Source organism: Salvelinus fontinalis, chromosome 32 (assembly GCF_029448725.1).
Source record: "Salvelinus fontinalis isolate EN_2023a chromosome 32, ASM2944872v1, whole genome shotgun sequence".
Lineage (NCBI taxonomy): Eukaryota > Metazoa > Chordata > Actinopteri > Salmoniformes > Salmonidae > Salvelinus > Salvelinus fontinalis.
Genome location: NC_074696.1, coordinates 37,557,022 through 37,579,336, shown reverse-complemented (window position 1 = coordinate 37,579,336; position 22,315 = coordinate 37,557,022). Strand labels below are relative to the sequence as shown.

At 48.2% G+C, this 22,315-nt stretch overlaps 1 protein-coding gene across 4 annotated transcripts in view; it reads right to left on the bottom strand.

Annotated features, from left to right (window-relative positions):
* The window catches only part of LOC129831252 (nectin-2-like), a 93,230-nt gene that overhangs the window by 59,647 nt on the left and 11,268 nt on the right, over positions 1–22,315 (bottom strand). For all 4 annotated transcript variants that reach the window (XR_008755689.1, XM_055894456.1, XM_055894454.1 and 1 more), the window contains exons 2-6: positions 7,733–7,842; positions 7,191–7,434; positions 6,571–6,870; positions 6,083–6,200; positions 5,342–5,490 (exon numbers count right to left, since the gene is read on the bottom strand). Coding sequence is in view for 3 of the 4 variants with exons in the window: in XM_055894456.1 (XP_055750431.1) it covers positions 5,342–5,490; positions 6,083–6,200; positions 6,571–6,870; positions 7,191–7,434; positions 7,733–7,842 (921 nt within the window). In the remaining variant the exon portion in view is untranslated. The remainder of the gene's footprint in view (positions 1–5,341; positions 5,491–6,082; positions 6,201–6,570; positions 6,871–7,190; positions 7,435–7,732; positions 7,843–22,315) is intronic.

Here is a 22,315-nt window from a genome sequence, read left to right as displayed (position 1 = left end):
TGCTGTGCCACTCGGGAGCTCCCCACTAGGCTTATTTAGACACCAATTCTACAGCGCATACATAATATACACGCGTTAGCATCTGCTTGTCTTAAGACTCAAATTCATAACATGAACTTCTCTATTTTTAGCTAAAGGACTGATTCTCAATCAGCTCTGTGACTACTGTGCTAAGACCGCACTATACACAGACACATTATTTTGAGACCCATTTTAAGTTGGACAAATCTGCTGCGGTGATTGAATCCAGACCTCGGCTGTTGATAGAAATCAACAAACCGACACAGTTAATAGCAATGTAGCAATCTGCCTCAAAATGAGGTATTCTGTGTTTCCGTGAGTCATTCATGGGGGGGAAGCTGAAGAGCGAGAGAGAGCGAGAGAGAGCAAGAGAGGAGGAAGGAAGGAGAGAGAGAAATAAGTGTGTGGTTTCAACTTCATTCTTTCAGAACAGAGTGAGGCCCCAAAGCTGGGGTAGAGGGGGAAAAGCAATCCTCAGTACTAGTCCTGAAGGATTTAGGGCACTCTGTCTTCCATTGGCTTCCCATTGATTAATGATGGGGGATTATTGAGACAGATAGTCATCTGCTGTGTCATAGAGCTAACCCTCTTGCTAATTGAAAGGTAGCTTCATGACCCTGGAGGATTACAGAGCTGCGCTCCTCCAGCCTGAGGCTATGCAGATAGGGGAGCTTGTTTGTGCTGGGTCAGGGCAGTTGCATTTATAAGCCAGGAAAAATGAGGAAAATGACAAAGGCACAAAATGGCAGCGTGTGAGCGGTTACGGCAAAGCGCTCGGGATTAGACTTTATCATTCAAATTGAAATGCGGCCGCTCACAAGCAAGGCAATCATTGCCCTTTGCTTGGGTCTTTAGACGCCTGGCAAGGGAATGCCAAAGCAGGCGTATCGTTCGGTCGTCCTTCGACGTCAAACGGCTGAGGCAGAGCGAAATTGGGGAGGGGGTCTCTCCTGAGAAAGTCAGGTTGCTACTGGAGGTAGGGTTGGTGGAGGACCTGATTGAGAACGTGGCCCCAGTTCAGAAGGAAGCACAGGGTGGTTGTTGACATTTGAATGAAAGTCAAACAAAGTCTTCCTGACTAGTAAGTAATGCACTGAACCACACACTTTGCTATCAGAAATATATACTCAGAATCTTAGTCAGATGCTCCACGCCTCAGGCTTCATTCAATCATTCATTGCGTTTTGGCAAGGAGATAAAATACACTGCTCAAAAAAATAAAGGAAACACTTAAACAACACAATGTAACTCCAAGTCAATCACACTTCTGTGAAATCAAACTGTCCACTTAGGAAGCAACACTGATTGACAATAAATTTCACATGCTGTTGTGCAAATGGAATAGACAAAAGGTGGAAATTATAGGCAATTAGCAAGACACCCCCAAAAAAGGAGTGATTCTGCAGGTGGTGACCACAGACCACTTCTCAGTTCCTATGCTTCCTGGCTGATGTTTTGGTCACTTTTGAATGCTGGCGGTGCTCTCACTCTAGTGGTAGCATGAGACGGAGTCTACAACCCACATAAGTGGCTCAGGTAGTGCAGTTCATCCAGGATGGCACATCAATGCGAGCTGTGGCAAAAAGGTTTGCTGTGTCTGTCAGCGTAGTGTCCAGAGCATGGAGGCGCTACCAGGAGACAGGCCAGTACATCAGGAGACGTAGAGGAGGCCGTAGGAGGGCAACAACCCAGCAGCAGGACCGCTACCTCCGCCTTTGTGCAAGGAGGTGCACTGCCAGCGCCCTGCAAAATGACCTCCAGCAGGCCACAAATGTGCATGTGTCTGCTCAAATGGTCAGAAACAGACTCCATGAGGGTGGTATGAGGGCCCGACGTCCACAGGTGGGGGTTGTGCATACAGCCCAACACTGTGCAGGACGTTTGGCATTTGCCAGAGAACACCAAGATTGGCAAATTCGCCACTGGCGCCCTGTGCTCTTCACAGATGAAAGCAGGTTCACACTGAGCACATGAGCACATGTGACAGACGTGACAGAGTCTGGAGACGCCGTGGAGAACGTTCTGCTGCCTGCAACATCCTCCAGCATGACCGGTTTGGCGATGGGTCAGTCATGGTGTGGGGTGGCATTTCTTTGTGGGGCCGCACAGCCCTCCATGTGCTCGCCAGAGGTAGCCTGACTGCCAATAGGTACCGAGATGAGCTCCTCAGACCCCTTGTGAGACCATATGCTGACACATGCACATTTGTGGCCTGCTGGAGGTCATTGTGCAGGGCTCTGGCAGTGCACCTCCTGGCACAAAGGCGGAGGTAGCGGTCCTGCTGCTGGGTGGTTGCCCTCCTACGGCCTCCTCCACGTCTCCTGATGTACTGGCCTGTCTCCTGGTAGCGCCTCCATGCTCTGGACACTACGCTGACAGACACAGCAAACCTTTTTGCCACAGCTCGCATTGATGTGCCATCCTGGATGAACTGCACTACCTGAGCCACTTATGTGGGTTGTAGACTCCGTCTCATGCTACCACTAGAGTGAGAGCACCGCCAGCATTCAAAAGTGACCAAAACATCAGCCAGGAAGCATAGGAACTGAGAAGTGGTCTGTGGTCACCACCTGCAGAATCACTCCTTTTTTGGGGGTGTCTTGCTAATTGCCTATAATTTCCACCTTTTGTCTATTCCATTTGCACAACAGCATGTGAAATTTATTGTCAATCAGTGTTGCTTCCTAAGTGGACAGTTTGATTTCACAGAAGTGTGATTGACTTGGAGTTACATTGTGTTGTTTAAGTGTTCCCTTTATTTTTTTCAGCAGTGTATATATTTTATATACATCTTTAAAATTGACCAACCTTGGACATCAGCCCTCCACCTAACTGGGTTAACTTGCAGAGCTTAAAAAGGGATACATTTTGGCGACGAAGCCCTTTCTCTACTTACCCAGAGTCACATGAACTTGATGAGCATGCTAGCTGTTCCAGTAGTTTTCTAGTCATTGTGCTAGTTAGCTAAACTACCTTCAACTTCCTTCAAACTGCACGCAGAGACAGAAAAATGGCATCCATGAGTTCATCTGACTCTGGGTAGGTTGAACAAGGGCTTTTCCTCGAATCGCAAAAAAAAAAAACACACTATCCATTTAAGCTCTGCAAGACAACCCAGTCAGCTGGAGGGCTGGTGCCCAAGGTTTGTACATTTTGCTAGTTATTTGGGGTTAGTTCTTTGTAACACGCGTCTTTAGGCAAGGTTACTGGGTCACATTGGACTAGCTCTGCAAATGGGCAGATGTTCATGGTAGATACTCTCCAACTTGTTTATTTGTACCTTCCCGCCAGGTTCTCCATGGGGGCAGACTTAGCCTCTCTCTGGGCGCCACGAGGCAGCCTCTGATAAGCCACCGTGGCCATGTGCCTGTCTCTCTCCTTATCTCCCTCACAGAGATGAAACCTCACGGTCTGGCAATTCTCACTGCACCCCCTTAACATGGCCACAACTGAGGCGGGAAACAAAATCTGCTCAATGGAGATGGATTAATCTAGATATGACAATTTATTAAAAGGGGAACATCCAGTGGCCTCCAGCCAGTCCAGCCCCGAGGAGGACGTCACCGGAACGAAGGCTACAATACAGTAGGCTACTAGCTCCGGGTTTACGTCAGCAGACATTTCAGTGCCAGGATATCCTCGATCTAGATTAGTTTATTATTCTGTCCATGCGGAGGCTTGTGTGTGTGGGTCCAGCGGATGGCTTGCCTGAGGAAGTGGGGTGTGTGTGTTCTTCTGATCCCTTCAGAAGCTTTCCAGTGAACAGCGACAATAATGCCATGCACCGAGCCAGCTGGACCACCCACTAAGGAGGGGGAGGGGGGGGGGACTTGGTGAGAAAAGCGGTCCCGACACCCTGCCAGGCCATTGAAAGTTTAGCAGGAGTCATCTTAGAGTTCTATGGGACTTTTCTGTTATTGTTTCCCCCCGCTCTGCCTCACTCCCTACACGGACAGATCCAGCTGGCGCCTTGTCGACGCCAACCCGCCATCTCTGACACGTGCCCGCTGAGAAAGTGTCGAGCGAGAGAGTGGCGCTTTTTCCGTTCGTCAGCAGAACTCGGTTCTTGCGTTCACTCGGAGGACGTGGGTCACGTGACCGAGCGCTCCTCTTTTAAAAACGCAGAGACGGGACTTCATCTCCTACTTTGTGCTCTCCACCCTCGTTACAAACCCAACCTTAAAAGGGGTGTTATAAAAAGCCCCCCCCCCCCCCCCCACAGATAAATATCTCAGCGCTTCTATCAGAAGTTAAAGGAAACAGAGAGAGCTTTTAACAGGATTCACGAGTGAAAATAAAAAAAAAAGGTAACTGATTGTGTTTGTGCTACAAAGTGGTTTCATTTCAAAGTTGCTTCGTTTTCAAATGTGTTCCTGCGCACAAAACTCATCCTGTCATGGAATGAAACAAAGCCAAGGACAAAGTCAATGGAGGTCGGACCAGGTTGTTTTCCTGGGTACTTGCAAAGATGTGGGGCTGGTGGGAGTGCCAGCCAGCCCTGATACCGTAGTCTCAAGGCAACGATGCCAGCTAGAGCACCAGAGCCTTACTTCTTCCCCACCTCCCACACGTTTCAGCACTGTGTGCCTACAAAGCACCTTTGTTCTCAAAGGGAGACAACTCAGAATCTCTAAAAGGATTCCCACGGATTCTAAATGTAGCTTTCGCGGCGTCTTTGGCGAGAACAAGCTCCAACTGCGCTGGTTCCACTGATCTAAAAAAAGGCGGCGCCCGTTTTGACCAGGCAGAATCCACAATGTAACAAAGTCAAAGCTCGCCAACGGAAGGCCGCGCCGTGTTAATTGGATCAATGTGTGAAGGCATGGGCGCAGAGAGAGGAGAAACCGCAGCATATCTCCGAACACATCCATTTGAAAAGGAGGAAAGATTTGTTGAAAGCGCATGCAGAGGAAGAGCGGACTCTTAATTGAAGGGGGGAAAGACCTACACTGAGGTTAGGGGGGAGAAAAGAATACCCGGCAAAACTGGCTCACACCAACTGATTTCCCCGCATGAATAGAATAACCCTTCTCAGAACCCCTACAAGTCAAACCTTCACCCAGTTACCTGCCCAGCAGATGACAGAGTCAACTGTGAGTGAACGTTAATCTCTGACAGTGTAAATGATGGAATAGACCAGCCTGCAGGAGTTTAGCTCTGATCCCAGTGTGTGTGTGTGTGTGTGTGTGTGTGTGTGTGTGTGTACAAATGTTTGTCTGTGTTGCACATATGCTCGTGGGTGGGATTGCATCATTGTGTGTATGTATCATTAAGTAGGAGTAGGGAGGCAGCTGTCACACGCTCAGTGGGCTTGACTCACCGATGACCGCTGTGGTGACCTGGTGCTTGCTCACTCCCAGCCGGTTCTTCACCTCGCAGACGAAGGTGGTGTTCACAGCCTCGTCCACCTTCCGCACGATCAGCTTGTTGGCGTTGATCTGCACCGTGTCAGGCATAGGACCTGACATGCTGTGTGTGGGAGGGAGAGGGGGAACAGCAGTGAGAGAGAGGAGAGAGAGACCATTTTGGAAGAACCACAACCCTATGACCAGTTCCTGTACCATATTCCCCTTCCTAACTCAGAACTTCTACTGGAGGAGCAGGCTGTCGGCTGCAACAACAGTCTATCTAACTAACCGCCATCTGTCTAGCGCCACGAGACGAAACAAAGACCATGTGGTAATAATCAACAAGAGGAGAAAAACAAATTAAATATGGTTTTCTTTTCCATTTAACTGCTGCAGAGATACTTGTGGTTCCCCATTAAGAGATAAAAGCAAGCTGCTGGGCCCCAGAGGACGGGCAATATTGGTAATCTAGCAGATCAGAATGGAATTGTTAATTGATTGTTTATGCCTGACTGACGACTCCTGTTGTCTGGGATAGACAGGGGAGACTTCGTCTCAAGTCATTCTTCCATCTCCGGGTGAATTAAGACCAAAATGAGGGAGGATACTCCAAAAGTCTGGGACAGCCATAAGACGGATACTTTGTAAATCTGGGACAGTCATGAGAGGGATACTACAAAAGGTCTGGGACAGCTATGGGAAGGGATACTCACACTGTCCAAGTGACGGTGGTGGGGGCAGGGTTGCCAGTGGCCTGGCAGGTCAGGACAGCGTCTGTTCGGCCGATGTACCAGTTGTTATCATAGCCCACTATGGACACAGTCGGGGGATCTGAGAAAGGGGAGAGAGAGGGGAGAGAGAGAGGTTACTGCAAGTGAACGCTGATTACCTACTGGGGTGCAGGAGTGGAAGAGGTTTTCACAGCAAGAGTTGAGATGACTAGGGACTGATGTCTCACGCTAGGTTAAAACAAACACAGAGCAGCCCTAACATGCTTCTGAAATTCGAGGTTGTGAACCACGCTCGTGTGATGAATAACCCAACCTTGTCTGAGACCTGAAACCTACTGCCTATCATTTTTAAAGTGTTTTTTTACCCACTTGGTTGAATAAGAAGGTTATTTGAGTAATGCCTAGGCTTCGGCTCAGAGGGTTAACATTCTTGTGCCGTGGGTTTCGAAACCCAGTCGTTCAACGCTTACACTCGACGGCCAACTTCATGGGGAAGGTCTGGGGCTTGTCCTGGGTGCGCTGGCTGATTATGCAGGTGACCTCCTTGCCGTTGTCCTCTGGCGTGGGCACTACGAGGTACTCGCTCCTCACCGTCACCGTGCCGTCCGGCCCTTTTTTGGAGGTGGTGTTTTCAGTGCCACCGACTGCTCCCATCCACTTGATGGTGGCCGCTGGCTTGCTGTCGGCAGCCTCGCACTGGGCCACGACCACTGGTTCGCCGCTGGTGCTGGCTTGGGCAACAACGGGAGATGCCGAATTCTTGGGTTTAGCTGAGAGAGAGAGGAGAGAGGAGAGATGGGGAGCGAATGTATGAGTGAGTTTTTATTTGTTGTGCACATACAGGAAGTGTGATCCCTCTGAGAGTTGGATAGAAGACAGAGTGCAAGAGAAAGGCAGCGGCGACTCAGCTGGCGAGGATGGAGAGCGGGGCGATCGATGCGGCGGCTTAACAAGGTGGGCGCATTGGAAGTGATGCGTTTCGTGACACCGCATTCATTTGAGGACACCATTAGTCATAGCACCGGAGCCCTCTCTTCGCCGAGTGCAATTAGGGCACAGAGTGACAGAAAACAAAACACCAGCTGCTCACCAAGCATGACCAGATTGGTGGTGCCTTGCTCATTGCCGCTGGGGTAGGTGGCGTACTCGCAGGTGTACCGCCCGGCGTCGGCCATCTTCAGGCTGGTAATAGTAATGGAGGGGCTTGTCAAGGTGCCTTTGATGAAGCGGACACGCCCAGAGAAGGGAGATTCGGGGAAGCTCTCGCCGTATGTGGGGTGAAAGACGGCAATGTTGTCCCTCTGGCCTTCCGTGGGCTCCCATATCCACGACACCTGCATCCAAGAGGAAAGACAAGGAATTAGAGGGTTGCAAGACGGCAGTCAATGCACAGTGTCTATCCACATGTCCAGTCGATTTCACAGATCCAGGAGGTTTGCTATAGCATATGGAGAGAAAGAATAACAGCCACACTGACAACGTTTTCAACATTGTTGCAACATTAAAACTCTAGACAACATCTTCACAGTACTGTTCTTCCTTTTCAAGGAAAATCAGAGGGCAATATTTGTCTTTCTCCGCGCCAAGGCTGACGTGCACGGCAGGCTCTCTCATCAAGTGATATCTGGCTACCTGTGTGAGCTTGGTGTTTCCTCCGTCGACAAACTGACAGCGGAGGTCGACCGACTCGGTAGGGTACGCCTCCACCTCCGTCTCCACCCTCACCCGCTGACACGAAGCAGCTGTGGATGGAGAGAGAGAGAGAGAGAGAAAGGGAAAAACAAATAAGCATTATCAGTCTCTCATTTTCTGCCTGTGGGTCAGGTTTACAGAACCACCTCCCGATTCACTACCAGTGTATAGTAGAGATTGATCAGTACAGCATGTCGCCAGCCAGCTCGACAAGGGTGGGCAAATAGGGTGACTGAGTCTTAGCGGGTGTGCATCTAACTGTGCCAGCGCTGTGATTGTGAGGAGTGGCTGGGAACAACTCATACTAATGCTGAGTGATTGAGCAATGCATATGTGAGTGACTCTGCCTGCCCCCCCCCCACTGCAGGGAGACAATGGGGCTGGGGCTGTCAATCTGATTCGTCTAGACCGAAAGAGCAGCAATCAGCTCAATTTAGAGACTTTCTTTCTCAGTATCTATTTGGATTGCGCCTCACCGCCGCCCCCCTCCCCAATCGACATCTTAAAACACCGGGATCAAAATGAACCATCCAGTTTCAGGATATTATTCACGGTGGTGAAAAGCTCTCTCTGTCGCAGGTATAAGTGCCAAACTGGCCACATTAATGAATAAGAAAGCGCCTTTCCAGTTTGGCACTTACAGTGCATTCAGAAAGTATTCAGACCCCTTGACTTTTTTCGCATTTTGTTAAGTTATAGCCTTATTCTGAAATTGTTAAAAATAAAAAATGCTCAATCTACACACTTCACATCATAAATACAAAGTGAACACAGGTTTTTCAGGTGCTTCCTGTTTCCATTGATCATCCTTGAGATGTTTCTACAACTTGATTGGAGTCCACCTGTGGTAAATTCAATTGATTGGACATGATTTGGAAAGGCACACACCTGTCTATATAAAAATGCCAAAGTTGACAGTGCATGTCAGAGCAAAAACCAAGCCATGAGGTCGAACAAATTGTCTGTAGAGCTCCGAGACAGGATTGTGTCAAGGCACAGATCTGGGGAAGTGTACCAAAACATTTCTGCAGCATTGAAGGCGCATGAACACAGTGGTCTCCATCATTCTTAAATGAAAGAAGTTTGGAACCACCAAGACTCTTCCTAGAGCTGGCCGCGCAGCCAAACTGAGCAATCAGGGGAGAAGGCCCTTGGTTAGGGAGGTGACCAAGAACCCGATGGTCACTCTGACAGAGCTCCTCTGTGGAGATGTGAGAAACTTCCAGAAGGACAACCTTCTCTGTAGCACTCCACCAATCAGGCCTTTATGAAGCCACTACTCAGTAAAGAGCACATGACAGCCCGCTTGGAGTTTGCCAAAAGGCACCTAAAGGACTCTGACCACAAAAAACAAGATTCTCTGGTCTGATGAAACCAAGATTGAACGCCTTTGCCTGAATGCCAAGCGTCACGTCTGGAGGTGACCTGGCACCATCCCTACAGTGAAGCACGGTGGTGGCAGCATCATGCTGTGGGGATGTTTTTCAGCGGCACCGGGAGACTAGTCAGGATCGAGGGAAAGATGGACGGAGCAAAGTACAGAGAGATCCTTGATGAAAACCTGCTCCAGAGCACTCAGGACCTCAGACTTGGGATATCAGTTTTTTATTTTTAATAAATTTCCTGAGACGTCTAAAAACCTGTTTTCCCTTTGTCATTATGGGTTATTGTGTGTAGATTGATAACTGAAAAAACAATTACATCAATTTTATAATTCGGCTGTAACTTAACAAAATGTGGAAAAACTCAAGGGGTCCGAATACACTGTATACCTGCATCATCACACCAGACTATTATTTAGAAGTATCGAAATAGAAGCCTCTGACTCACACAATTACCACCCAGCTCATTTCCTGTTCATGACTTTCTATGATTTCCAGTAAACTGATTTCCTTGTACGTCAGCCTTTTAGATAAACAAGGTATGACTACTGTGAATCTTAAAAAAAAGGTCAACTCAGCGAGATGACGTTGCGCGCAAGTAAACACAGTGGGTCCATTTCCACAACGACAACGACCGTTGAAGCGCGAGGCTAAATTTCTCAGACGTTTTGATCCTGTAGCTACCACACTGTAGCAGCGTGGAGTGCAGCAGTGTACGTGCGCAGATACTCTGTGCGACAGTGTGAGAGCAAAGCCTTGCATCGCGCTCATCTCAATATCTGCGGCGCCGCTCGTTGCAACGTCATCTCGCCGAGTCTACCTTTGAGCATGCTCAGCGGTGCTGTGCATGAAAGACCCAGCATGGGCATCGCCTTGAACCGGTGCCTTCTGCAGGCTAAGCTAAGATGAATAAGAGAAGGCAGGTTAAGATTCTCTACGTCTTTCTTTCAAAAGCACTTCAGTGTGAGCTTGGAGATGGCAACCACAGGAGTGCCTTTGAAAAACAATGACTTCCAGCGTCAACAGAAAACAGGTATTAGATCTGAGTGAGCGCACTATCACGAAGGAGAGCGGTGCTTCAGTTCAATACGGGCTGACAGACATATGTAGAAGACCAGAGAAAACCCAAATCATTAGGCCCGGCTTCTTACTGGCCAGTATTGTCCGTCAAATCATGAAAAAGGCTTTATTCTATAGTCCTGTGAGACTCTTGTGAGAATCAAGTCTACTCCGTTCATGTAGACATTCTTTCTCAGAAATATTCCTTGATCATTCCTGCATTAGTCAGGAATCATTAACATCACTGAGCAAACGGGAGCGAGCGATAGCCTATTGTCACATGGCTCATTTAACAGGCAGACTTGAGCCTATGGAATACACGCAGAGCCAACGTCACATGCATCTTCCGGCTTGTAAGCAGCAGTGAGCAGGAAAGAAAAAATAATTACCACCTCAGCCATAATCAGTCGTGTTATCCACACACTGGGCCAATTACAGATTTCACGCATGTACATTTCCCCTGCTGCCTGATGGCTTTTACTAACGCTCACCTCATATGTACAGTATTTGGCAATGCTGGCCAAAGTGAAATGTGGTTAAGAGAAAAAACTGTGGAAATGAGAAATTATTCGAGGAAGCTTTACGACCTGGAGTCCGGCTCATTTAAAAAGCGTGATCGGTTCTGTACGCGGAGCACCCTTGACATTTAACAACCCGAACAAGCAAAAATATAGTTAGTCAAGCGCATAGGCGTAATTACCGATATTTCTGCCAGAACGATGTGAAAATGGCAAGGGGGGGAAAGCACACAAATTAATAACAAGGGTTCAGGGAGGAGGCGCTCTGCTGGAGGCCCTTGAAGAGCCGTGTTATTTCAGGCTGGATTGGAGACAGAAGAACAGGTACGGGTTCTGGCTGAGTTGTCAAGCAACCAACATGAAGAGGAAGAGAGAGAAGAGAGGAGAAGAAAGATAGAGGAAGATGGAAAGGGAGGGAGAACGAGGGAAAGAGGAAGAAAGACAGAAAGGGAGGGAGAGAGAGAGCAACAGAATGAGGGAAAGAGAAAGAGAGAGAGATGGAGAGAAATAGAGATCGAGGGAGGGAAGGAGAGAGAGGAGAGAGAGAGAGACAGCCAAGGCCTGCAGAGGCGGTACTAGAAGAGGGCATAGGTGCAGAGAAACTACAGAGTGAGCTGGGAGAATGGGTGAGTTGCATGTGGGCACTCTGTTATTTGATTTTTTTTAACACCAAAATAGATGAAAAAAGAAAGCAGGAAAGAGGATAGAGTGCTGCTGTGTACTTTAGCCCAGAATGTGTCCAACACGAAATGAGTCGAAAGCAAAGGCACTTTTCCCGCCCGCCACTCTTTATGTGACTGACCCCTGTGATGAGCGTTGGTGCAGTGATGACATCTCTGCCATATTAAAGCAGACCTCCGGTGAGCCGGCCCATTCATCCCCCCCCTCCCTCCCTTTTCCCTTCCCACATCTGAATCCATTAGCTCTGCAGGTATACTGATCACAGCCAAATGGGCCACGCTAGAGGATTAGGCCCTGGCAGCTCGGGTCATACCGCTCTCTCCCTCGGTCCTTCCACTCTCTCACTCCGTCTCCCTCACTCTCTGCCACTCACCTTGGTATCCCTCTCTCCCTCTCTTCTATACAAACACACAAGGCACACCCTAACATGGGCAGAGCACAAACTCAATAAACACACACCGTGCAGGGACAAAGACACCTCACAAAGATAGACGCACTCAGAGGGACACGCACGCACTCAGAGGGACACGTACTCAGAGTGCCTCCAGCTGTTTCCCCCTGACTCTCCTGTCGATCAGACAGACACTAAGCAGACTGATCCTCTCAACTCTGGCTGTCGCTGACTGCCGGCGAGCTCTCTCCAAATCTCCCTTTCTCTCCCGCCCCTCCGCTCCCCCTCCTCTCGCTCGTTCTCTCTTCATGTCAAGGTCAAAGTAGCGCTCCCTTCTCTCTCCTCTGCATTCCCCAATCCCTCAGTCCCCATCTCTCTCTCATCTCCACCACTTTGCTCCATGTCAGTGTGCCCCTCTTCATCCACCGCCCTTCCGCGGTTCTTCCTTTTATCTCCCAGGGTCTCAAGTCGTCTCTCTTTACCTCCAATGTCCCGTCACATCGTTCATTCCCTCTTAAGCCGCTCTCCTGCTTGTAAACACCAACTCACTTTCTCCCCTCTCTTTGTGCCGTTCTGCTACCTTGTTAATTTTCCTATTCCGCCCGCCTGTCCTTGTAAAAGGGAGGATGGTGATATGCATGGAGTGTGTGCACAAGCTGTATAGAGACATACTGAGAAAATGAAAAACATTCAATGTGTGTCTCTTTGTGTAAAACAAAAGGATATATGAATTTAAGTGTGTGTGTGTGTGAGAACTGGCGATTGCAAGATCTGCATAGCATAGTGTGTTCCACTCGGAGTGAATCCTCCTCCCAGAGGACCCAGAGTGGTTCGGTAGCCATGCATCACGTCTGTGGAACGTCTCTCCAACCACACGGCTACAGCTCTACTCCCCAGCCCTCCTGTGATAAATGTACATGTGGGCCTCAGCGCTCCCTCTCACAAACCTGCTAACATATCCCCAAACACAGCCCATCTACACACAGAGAGGAAAGAAGCTATTCATTTGGCTAGAGGTGCACGCTTATCAAACATGCACGAATGTGGACGTAGGATATGTACATGTTTGTCTTCATACGTCTATATATAATTATTTGATCACTCCTCTTCACAAAAGCCCAAACACAGCCCTGCAGCCTTGGCGCTCCATTCTGCCCAGTTAATAATTCATCCGTCTGGTTAAGAGGAGAGAGCGCTCCCTCTTAAATTATTGACAAGCAACATCTACACTGCACCTGACCAAGGGGAGGGGGACTAAACAGATGGGGAGAGGGTGAGGGTGAGGGTGCGGCAGGAATGCAATGAGAGAGAGAGAGAGAGAGAGAGGGAGGGTATAGGTTGATTGGGTGAGTATGCCGAGTTTCACCATTATTTCAAAGCCTCGTCGATGCCTTGTTGCCACGGACTCCACTGCTTCGGTCACCGGGGCCGCAATATTAATTTGAGAGCCATGACAGTCAGTCGCTTGTCTGCCGGCACACAGCACTGGAAGTTAATGAGTGAATGGAACAGAGGCGGCGCAGAGTGAATGTCAGCTGACAGAGAAAAGCACTTAAGACAAATTAAGTCCAGTTGCACAGTGTTGCGCCAGGTGACTTTGTCGCACGTCAACGATCGTCTCTATTAAGAGTGGTCAATGACGAGCCAGACCCCGCCCATGTAAATGTCTTTGATAGAGGTCTGTTGAAAGAATGGAGGCCACGCCTTCCTTACGTCCGTGCAACAAATACGAAAGGGAAAAGATACGTAGGAGCTGGAGAAATGGGAAGGGAGAAGTCCTTTGTGCACATTTGACATTGTTTGGACAATGCCTTTTTTTCTGTGGTGGGACGAACCCAGATATTCCCTATTACCACATGTCAAAGCCATAAAGAAAAGCCACACCACCACAATTACAGGGCACCCACTCCGGTTCCTTTGCCAGAAATCCCAGACTATGGGCTCCAAGTCCCACAATCCATCCAAAAATTACACTTCCCAGAATTCCACCTTGTCTTTTTTCTTCTTCATTGAAAATCATGTAAAGCCATTGTATTGTCACATACACCGGATAGGTGCAGTGAAATGTGTTGTTTTAATGAGTGCTTGTCAACTATGGCAGCGTTTCCCAAACTCAGTCCTGGGGACCACAAGGGGTGCATGTTTTGGGTTCTCATCAAGCTTTGATTATTTGAAAATCAGCAGTGTGGGGTAAAAACCAAAACGTGCACCCCTTGGGGACAGAGTTTGGAACATGCTGCTCTACGGGCTGTCATGTAACGTATAGCTGTCACTTGCCAGAGCAAATACCCATCTGAATAGGGATTAAAGTCAGCGTTTTAGAAGGGTATTCCTGAATCTAAATGTAATCTTAGAACTAGAAATATGGTGAATAATAAACTAGCTTTGCGAGGGTGAGAACCAGAACAGGGTAAGGGAAGGTTGGGTGGGGGTTGGGCTCCATTTACAGTCAATCATCACGTTAAGAAAACCACCCAGGAGGAGAAACGTTGAACTACATTAAGGGCAAGAGACTTATCCACTAGAATGAGAATAGGCAGCTTACCCCAAGTACAGTTGAAGTCGGAAGTTTACATACACCTTAGCCAAATACATTTACAGTTTTTCCACAATTCCTGACATTTAAATCGTAGTAACAATTCCCTGTCTTAGGTCAGTTAGGATCACCACTTTATTTTAAGAATGTGAAATGTCAGAATAATAATAGTAGAGAGAATGATTTATTTCAGCTTTTATTTCTTTCATCACATTCCCAGTGGGTCAGAAGTTTACATACACTCAATTAGTATTTGGTAGCATTGCCTTTAAATTGTTTAACTTGGGTCAAACGTTTTGGGTAGCCTTCCACAAGCTTCCCACAATAAGTTGGATGAATTTTGGCCCATTTCTCCTGACAGAGCTGGTGTAACTGAGTCAGGCTTGAAGGCCTCCTTTCTCACACACGCTTTTTCAGTTCTGCCCACAAATGTTCTATAGGATTGAGATCAGGGCTTGTGATGGCCACTCCAATACCTTGACTTTGTTGTCCTTAAGCCATTTTGCCACAATTTTGGAAGTATGCTTGGGGTCATTATCCATTTGGAAGACCCATTTGCAACCAAGTTTTAACTTCCTGTCTTGAGATGTTGCTTCAATATATCCACATAATTTTCCTGTCTCATGATGCCATCTATTTTGTGAAGTGCACCAGCACCCCCACAATATGATGCTGTCACCCCCGTGCTTCACGGTTGGGATGGTATTCTTCGGCTTGCAAGCCTCCCCCTTTTTCCTCCAAACATAACGATGGTCATTATGGCCAAACAGTTCTGTTTTTGTTTCATCAGACCAGAGGACATTTCTCCAAAAAAGTACGATCATTGTCCCCATGTGCAGGTGCAAACCGTAGTCTGCCTTTTTTATGGCACTTTTGGAGCAGAGGCTTCTTCCTTGCTGAGCAGCCTTTCAGGTTATGCCGATATAGGACTCGTTTTACTGTGGATATAGATACTTTTGTACCCGTTTCCTGCAGCATCTTCACAAGGTCCTTTGCTGTTGTTCTGGGATTGATTTGCACCTTTCACACCAAAGTACGTTCATCTCTAGGAAACAGAACGCGTCTCCTTTCTGAGCAGTATGACGGCAGTGTGGTCCCATGGTGTTTGTACAGATGAACGTGGTACCTTCAGGCATTTGGAAATTGCTCCCAAGAATGAACCAGACTTGTGGATGTCTACAATTTATTTCTGAGGTTTTGGCTGATTCTTTAGATTTTCCCATGATGTCAAGCAAAGAGGCACTGAGATTGAATGTAGGCCGTGAAATACATTCACGGGTACACCTTCAATTGACTCAAATGATGTCAATTAGCCTACCAGAAGCTTCTAAAGTCATGACACCATTTTCTGGAATTAAAGGCACAGTCAACTTAGTGTATGTAAACTTCTGGCTCGCTGGAACTGTGATAGTGAATTATAAGTGAAATAATCTGTCTGTAAACAATTGTTGGAAAAATTACTTGTGTCATGCACAAAGTAGGTGTCCTAACCGACTTGCCAAAACTATAGTTTGTTAACAAGAAATTGGTGGAGTGGTTGAAAAACCTAAATGTATGTAAACTTCTGACTTCAACTGTATGTATTACAGACCAATCACTCTTCTGAACACAGACGAAAAGATCCTGGGAAAGGTTCATGTAAATACATTTGAGGAAGGTCCTTGGAGGAATAATTAGTCCTGCTCAGACTGGGTTTATTTCATACCGCATTGTTACAGTTCAGCCAGTAAGCCATTAAAAACGGGTGATTAACATACTGCGGGTTGTTCCAGACTCATCCACTCAATTGCCTGGTCATTGATTTTGTACAGTGGTCTTATCTGGTAGCCTCTGTAAACTGTAGTACTCCATCGGGGGGGTGGGGGGGTGGGGGGGGGTTATGTTTATTCTGTTGCCTGAGAGTGAGCGACAGGCTGATCGAGGAATAACAGCGTGAACCACCGAGGAAAGAATACCCCGCACCGCAGACGTTGGCCTACGTCGGTTGCGTTTTCGTTTAAGTAAGCGGGCACAAAATGCAGCTCAAATACTGCGCAATTGCTTTCCCCCCCAACCTAGCATAGTAGTGGGTGGGAGGCCATCGACGGCTTGTAAACGATGAGGATTCAAATAGCAGCTGATTCACTCCAGGCACTGGACTAGCCCTAATGAAGATGCTTTCCCTGTTTTGCTCCCCAGTCAACCCTCAACTGTTTGAAATGACGATGATACCATCGGTTAGCTAGCTGAATACCAGGAAACTACTGTATTAGCACACTACGGCCCTGAGTGGGAGGCAACATGCAGCGAGTGCACTGTTCAACGGAAACAACCTCCGTTTCAACTCCAGACGGCAGTCAAAGGTCGCGCCGTGCACCCCATTCCTGCCAATACAGCAAACCTGATATGCATTGCACAGTGTTTTCATGGACACGCCTTAGGTACAGATTTGGTGACGTTAGATATTTCGAACCGCAGCAAGGACATTGTCGTGAGGGTAAAACCAGCGGTTCAGGAGTTTAGTTGCGTCAGAGCCAGCCTGGTAGAGGTTTCTCTCGGCTGTGTGGCAGGAGTTCTCACTCTGGGCCGGTAAATCAAACACGCGGGTGGTGAAATAATGCCGGCTTTGTGACTTAAGTCCTCAAATTAGGGGTCTTGCTGCTTTTAGCCCTATTTGGCGATTCACACCGATTTAAAAAACAAAAAACAAATCTCTCATCTCTGGCTCCTGGGCTGGAGCCGGGCTGCTCTCTCCCGTTGATTACATTCATATCTGGCTATGCTCTGATCCCTGGATTTCCCGGATCGCGGGCACAATCTGTCAGATGGGTTGGGGAAAAAACATAACAGGAGAAATCTAATTAAATAACATCAGATCCTTGGGCTAAAACATACTCATGTCTAGCACCTGCGAATGAGACGGTAGAAGTGTCCCTTTCACCTCTACTCCAATAAAACCGACGTGACTGGCAGGTCATAAAGTTGCAGTCACTGCTTCCTCAATAAAGGAAAGATACGATTGCTTAGATCACCATGGCCAAGGTTCCTGGGTGTCAATGTCCAGCCGATCACACTCTGCACCTAAATGAGGTGGGGCGTCAACCTTGTCAGAGTCCATAAATTTAGTTTTGGTTTCTGGTGACTCTCTGGCCACAACAAACGTCTTAACTTTCGTCTCAGTTCCATCTGGTTAGCAATCCTAAACTCTCTCACACACACACACACACACACACACACACACACACACAAGATATTGTACCATTGCCCTTCAATCAAAACATATCAAAATGTCCTTGGGGGAGATTAGTCTGGACGAGAGAGACTGTCCAAATCCCTCCCTCGGCAACAATATCAATATTTTCATGACTCAATCAAGCCCACCGTAAACAAGTCGTAAACAGAATGTAATTCGATCCCCAACCCAGCTCCTGATTTCCAGGAACGCATGGTCGTCAAGGAGATGTGATGGAGTCAGTGTGGACGAGGCAAAGCAGCTGTGAAGCTGAAGAACAGCTGTTCTTTCTCAGTCACACATCTGGTGACAGCCCGCTCATCACAGAGCAGACAGACTGCCAAGGGTGGATGGGGGGGGGGGGTAACAGAGCTGGAACAAACTCTAGCCATGTAGGCCTATACAAGGATGGATAATCGCATATTAATTTAACCTATTTGCAAAGCTATTATTCTATCCTCAACAGCAATGACGAAAATATGCCTCCACATACAGATGATCACGTGTGAGTACAGAATCTGAGGTATGGCAGTTTGAAAGTGTCGATAAGCCGACCAGAGTAACTAACGTACGAGGATGAAGAACGACTCTTAATGTACAAGACTACAAGTTTGAATAGAGAGCTGGTAGGTATGCTTCGAGAACATTCTAATTCCAAGCAGGCTTCTCCCCAGGAAACCTTATCACTGCTAAGCCCCCGTCTCCAAGAGTCTCTTCACTCCGACTCCCTTCAGTCCCATCCACTGCGTCTTGCAGTCTGTCCTTCCTCTCAGTCACTTGCTTTCATGTTTCCCTCTCTCTGCACCACATCAGTCTCCCCTCAAAAGACAAAACAGGAAATACCCCGCCAAGTCTGGAGAATATCCATCCATCTGCATTTCTTTTAACACCTTGCCAAGCCTCTGTCACAGAACAGATAAGGCATGCAAAGCGATCAGAAAAGTGACAGACGCACGCACAAACAGAATAACAAGGTTATATGGTTGCTCAAACCATATACTCACCGGACAGTTTATTAGGTACACCACCCCGTTCAACATAAATGGATCACTCCTACAGACAGTGAGTCACGTGGCCGTGGCTTGCTATATAAAGCAGGCAGACAGGCATCGAGGCATTCAGTTACTGTTCAACTTGAACGTTAGAATGGGCAAAACAAGTAACCTAAATGACCGAGTGTGGTATGATCGTTGGTGCCAGCCGTGCCGGATCCAGTAACTCAGAAACGGACAACCCTCCTGGGCTTTTTACGCACGACAATGTCTATCTAGGGTTTACAGAGAATGATGCGACAAACAGAACATCCAGTCAGCGGCAGTCCTGTGGGCGAAAACAGCTCGTTGATGAGAGGTCAAAGGAGAATGGCAAGAATCGTGCTAGATAAGAGGCGGGCCACAGACAGACAAATAACGGCACAGTACAACGTTGGTGTGCAGAACGGCATCTCAGAACGCACAACTCGTCGGTCCTTGTCACGGATAGGCTATTGCAGCGGACGACAACACCGGGTTCCACTCCTATCAGCTACAAAACAACAAGAAGCGGCTCCAGTGGGCACACGATCACCAACACTGGACAACTGAGGAGTAGGAAACCGTTGCCTGGTCCAACAAATCCAGGTTCATGTTGCGTCATGCTGATGGCAGAGTCAGGATTTGGTGTAAGCAGCATGAGTCCTTGGACCCATCCTGCCTGGTGTCAACGGTACAGGCGGCTGGCGGTGGTGTAGCGCCGTCCAATCTACAGCAACTGCGTGATGCCATCACATCAGCATGGACCAACATCCCTGTGGATCGTTTCCGACCTATAATACATTCCCCGGATAATTCAGGCTGTTCTGGATGCAAAGGGGGGGTCTGACCCGGCACTAGATGGTGTACCTAATAAACTGGCCGGTGAGTGTACACAGTCACCGTGGTCTACCGAGGTCTTTCCTGTCTGATTTCAACATAAACATCCTCACATAAAAATACCAGTGAAGCGGTGCTCTCCACATTCACCCACCTTTTTGGGTAAAAGCGCCCTGCGTGGGTATCAGCTTACAGAGTCAATGAAACTTGACCCCTTTTCATGTAGCAGCATGTTCACCACTATGACCGTGGGACTGATTTCTCACATTCAACCAAAAACTAGGGCAGGAGGGAAAAAAAAGACTGCTAAAACAAACTGGTCAGGAAACTCAGGCTGGTCTATTTTCTGTGTGGTCTAACATGCTAGCCTGGCCAAGGTCTGTGAGCCGAGCAAATGGCTCCACGCCGCAGTGAGGTCTTCACCAGAGGAAATGCCCATGGTAAAATGGTGTTTTCTTATTCTCCCGATTTTATCTTGCTGTGTTTATTTAGTAGCCGAGGTCCACGCAGAACATTTGAGCCGTCCATCTACCCACTCAGCAAGGGCAACAGTGGTCATTTCATCTGGCCATTTGGCTCTACCCTAATTCAATGGGCAGCTGCACAGAATCCTTGCGTCACCTGACTCACGGATAGAGATGCACAGGGTGTGTGGAGTCTATCCATTTCACTGTCAGCTAGATCAGTAGCTCGCCACCGATACAGCTCAATTAAATTCTAACCAATGAGGGCTGTAGAAGAACCTTTGCATCATTTGAATTTACTGATGTCGATTCACAGGGCGTTTGAGTCCATCCGTTTCAGTGTCAGATCAGTACAGATCTGTACAGATTGCCGCTCAGTTCCGACGATGCGAAACAGCCTCTGACTCTCCCCACTGGCTTCTGTGAAAATCTCCCACGCCAGGCCTCCCCATTCATCATCCCCCCAGTCTCGCCCCTCTCTGATGTGCTCTCCCAGAGTACAGACCTTCATCACTTCAGCTCATTACAGAGAACCGTAGACACCTTCCCTGTCAGCTTAGCACTCCCCCCCCCGGTTTTCGATTACATTACTTATGAGGCCACCCCACCTCTCTCCTCTCTGCCTTCTGTTCCGCCCTCAGTCTCAGTGACAGATCATCTCCTCTGTTAACGCAGTACAATTCCCTCCATTATATCTCTCCCTTCTCCGACTACTTCCTTTCGTCTGCTGCGGTAGTTTCGCTCTTTCCTGCTGTTCTTACTCGCTGTTAGCATTCACCCCATTCTGGTTCTTCATGCAGCTCCCTCCACCTCTTTTCTCTCTCCATTTCCTCTCCTCTGATTTCTTCCCGTCAGATCGCTCTTTCGCTACCTCCCTATTCATTAACACCTGTGTGTCGTTATCCCAGTGGGTAAATAGAGGCAGACTACCCGGCTGTTTTCCCTATGCACAGTTTCGAATTCAGCCGAGCATCCTCTGATCCAAACCTACACCACAGTATGAAGCGCCTTACTTCTGATTCCGGGTCAGCTGTTATGGACACCTCTTCAGGAGGATGCCGGCGTGGCGAAACAAGGCCTCCGCTCGGGCTCCCGGTGTGATCGCTAATTAGGTGCACGCCAGCGTCAGCCTGTCCTGTTCCTGTTAACTCCAGCGTGGTTCCCCCCCTACAGTGTCCCCAGAGTGTAGGTACTGTCTAATGAAGTCCTGCAGCCATCACGGCTAATGGAGCCGTCACAATGCTTATTCCAACAGTGCCGGGGCATGGACCCTCTCCAGCATCCGCTGCCTTAGCCGATGGGAGGCGACGCCGCGGCACAGCTTATCTGGCAGACTACTGGAGTGACAAAGATCCAGAGTGACAGTCTGTGTGCGAGTGTGTCTGTCGGGGTCAATGGCAGCGGTGTCACAGGAGATTCGTAGCGATATGATGCCACATTAGCCCACATTTGTTCTGGAAGGAAGGAGTGTCCGCTGAGCGATACTACACTACCACTGAGACGGTGGCCCAGGATAGAGTGACTGTTCCATTCACAGTCATTCAAAGTGTCTGCCGAGACGCCAAATTGGCTCTCTTGTTCACTACTGCCCCAATGGAAATGAGCTTGGCGGAGGCGGTGGAGCTATTCCCTGACGTTTAACTCATTGAGAAACCGAGTTCCGTTGGCTTTACGTTGAACTTCATCTGTAATCTTTTAACCATTTCATCTGCAGGCTGACCGCACTAACGAAGAATGGAATGCCAGAAATGCTCACTTCATGTTGGTCACTGATGGAGAGCCCATTGCACCCCCCCTACCCCTCACATTTGCTCTCCTTCCCTCCCGTTCACATCTGAATAAATAAACATGGGGTGGAGGTGTGGGAAAGTAGGGCACTTCAACCTGGATGGGATATACCAGCCTATCTCATTTACAGAGAGAGGACAAGGAAAGACAGTGTACACAGACAGAGAGAGACAGACAGAGACAGAGACAGAGAGAGAGGTGTTACTGCGAATTGGAGCAACTATGTGAACACTAATTACCTACTGAGGTGCAGGAGGGGCTTCAACACAGGGGAAAGGAGAGAGAGAATGTCTGCTAAAGAGAGGAATGGTTTGAAAAAGGCAAATAATCAGGCAGTCTGTGCCAGAGTGAGCTAAAGAATATAATATAAGACATGGAGGGCTGGGTTTAAGAGGTAAACTGACAGTCACTGAGTCAAGTGAAGTGGAGAGAGAGAGAGTGAACAGGTGAGGTGTAGAGAGAGAGAGAGAGAGAGAGAGAGAGAGAGGAGAGAGAGAGAGAGAGAGAGGAGAGAGAGAGAGAGAGAGGAGGAGAGAGGAGAGAGAGAGAGATAGGAGAGAGGAGAGAGAGTGAGAGAGAGAGAGAGAGAGAGAGAGAGAGAGAGAGAGAGAGGAGAGAGAGAACAGAGTGAGGTGTAGAGAGA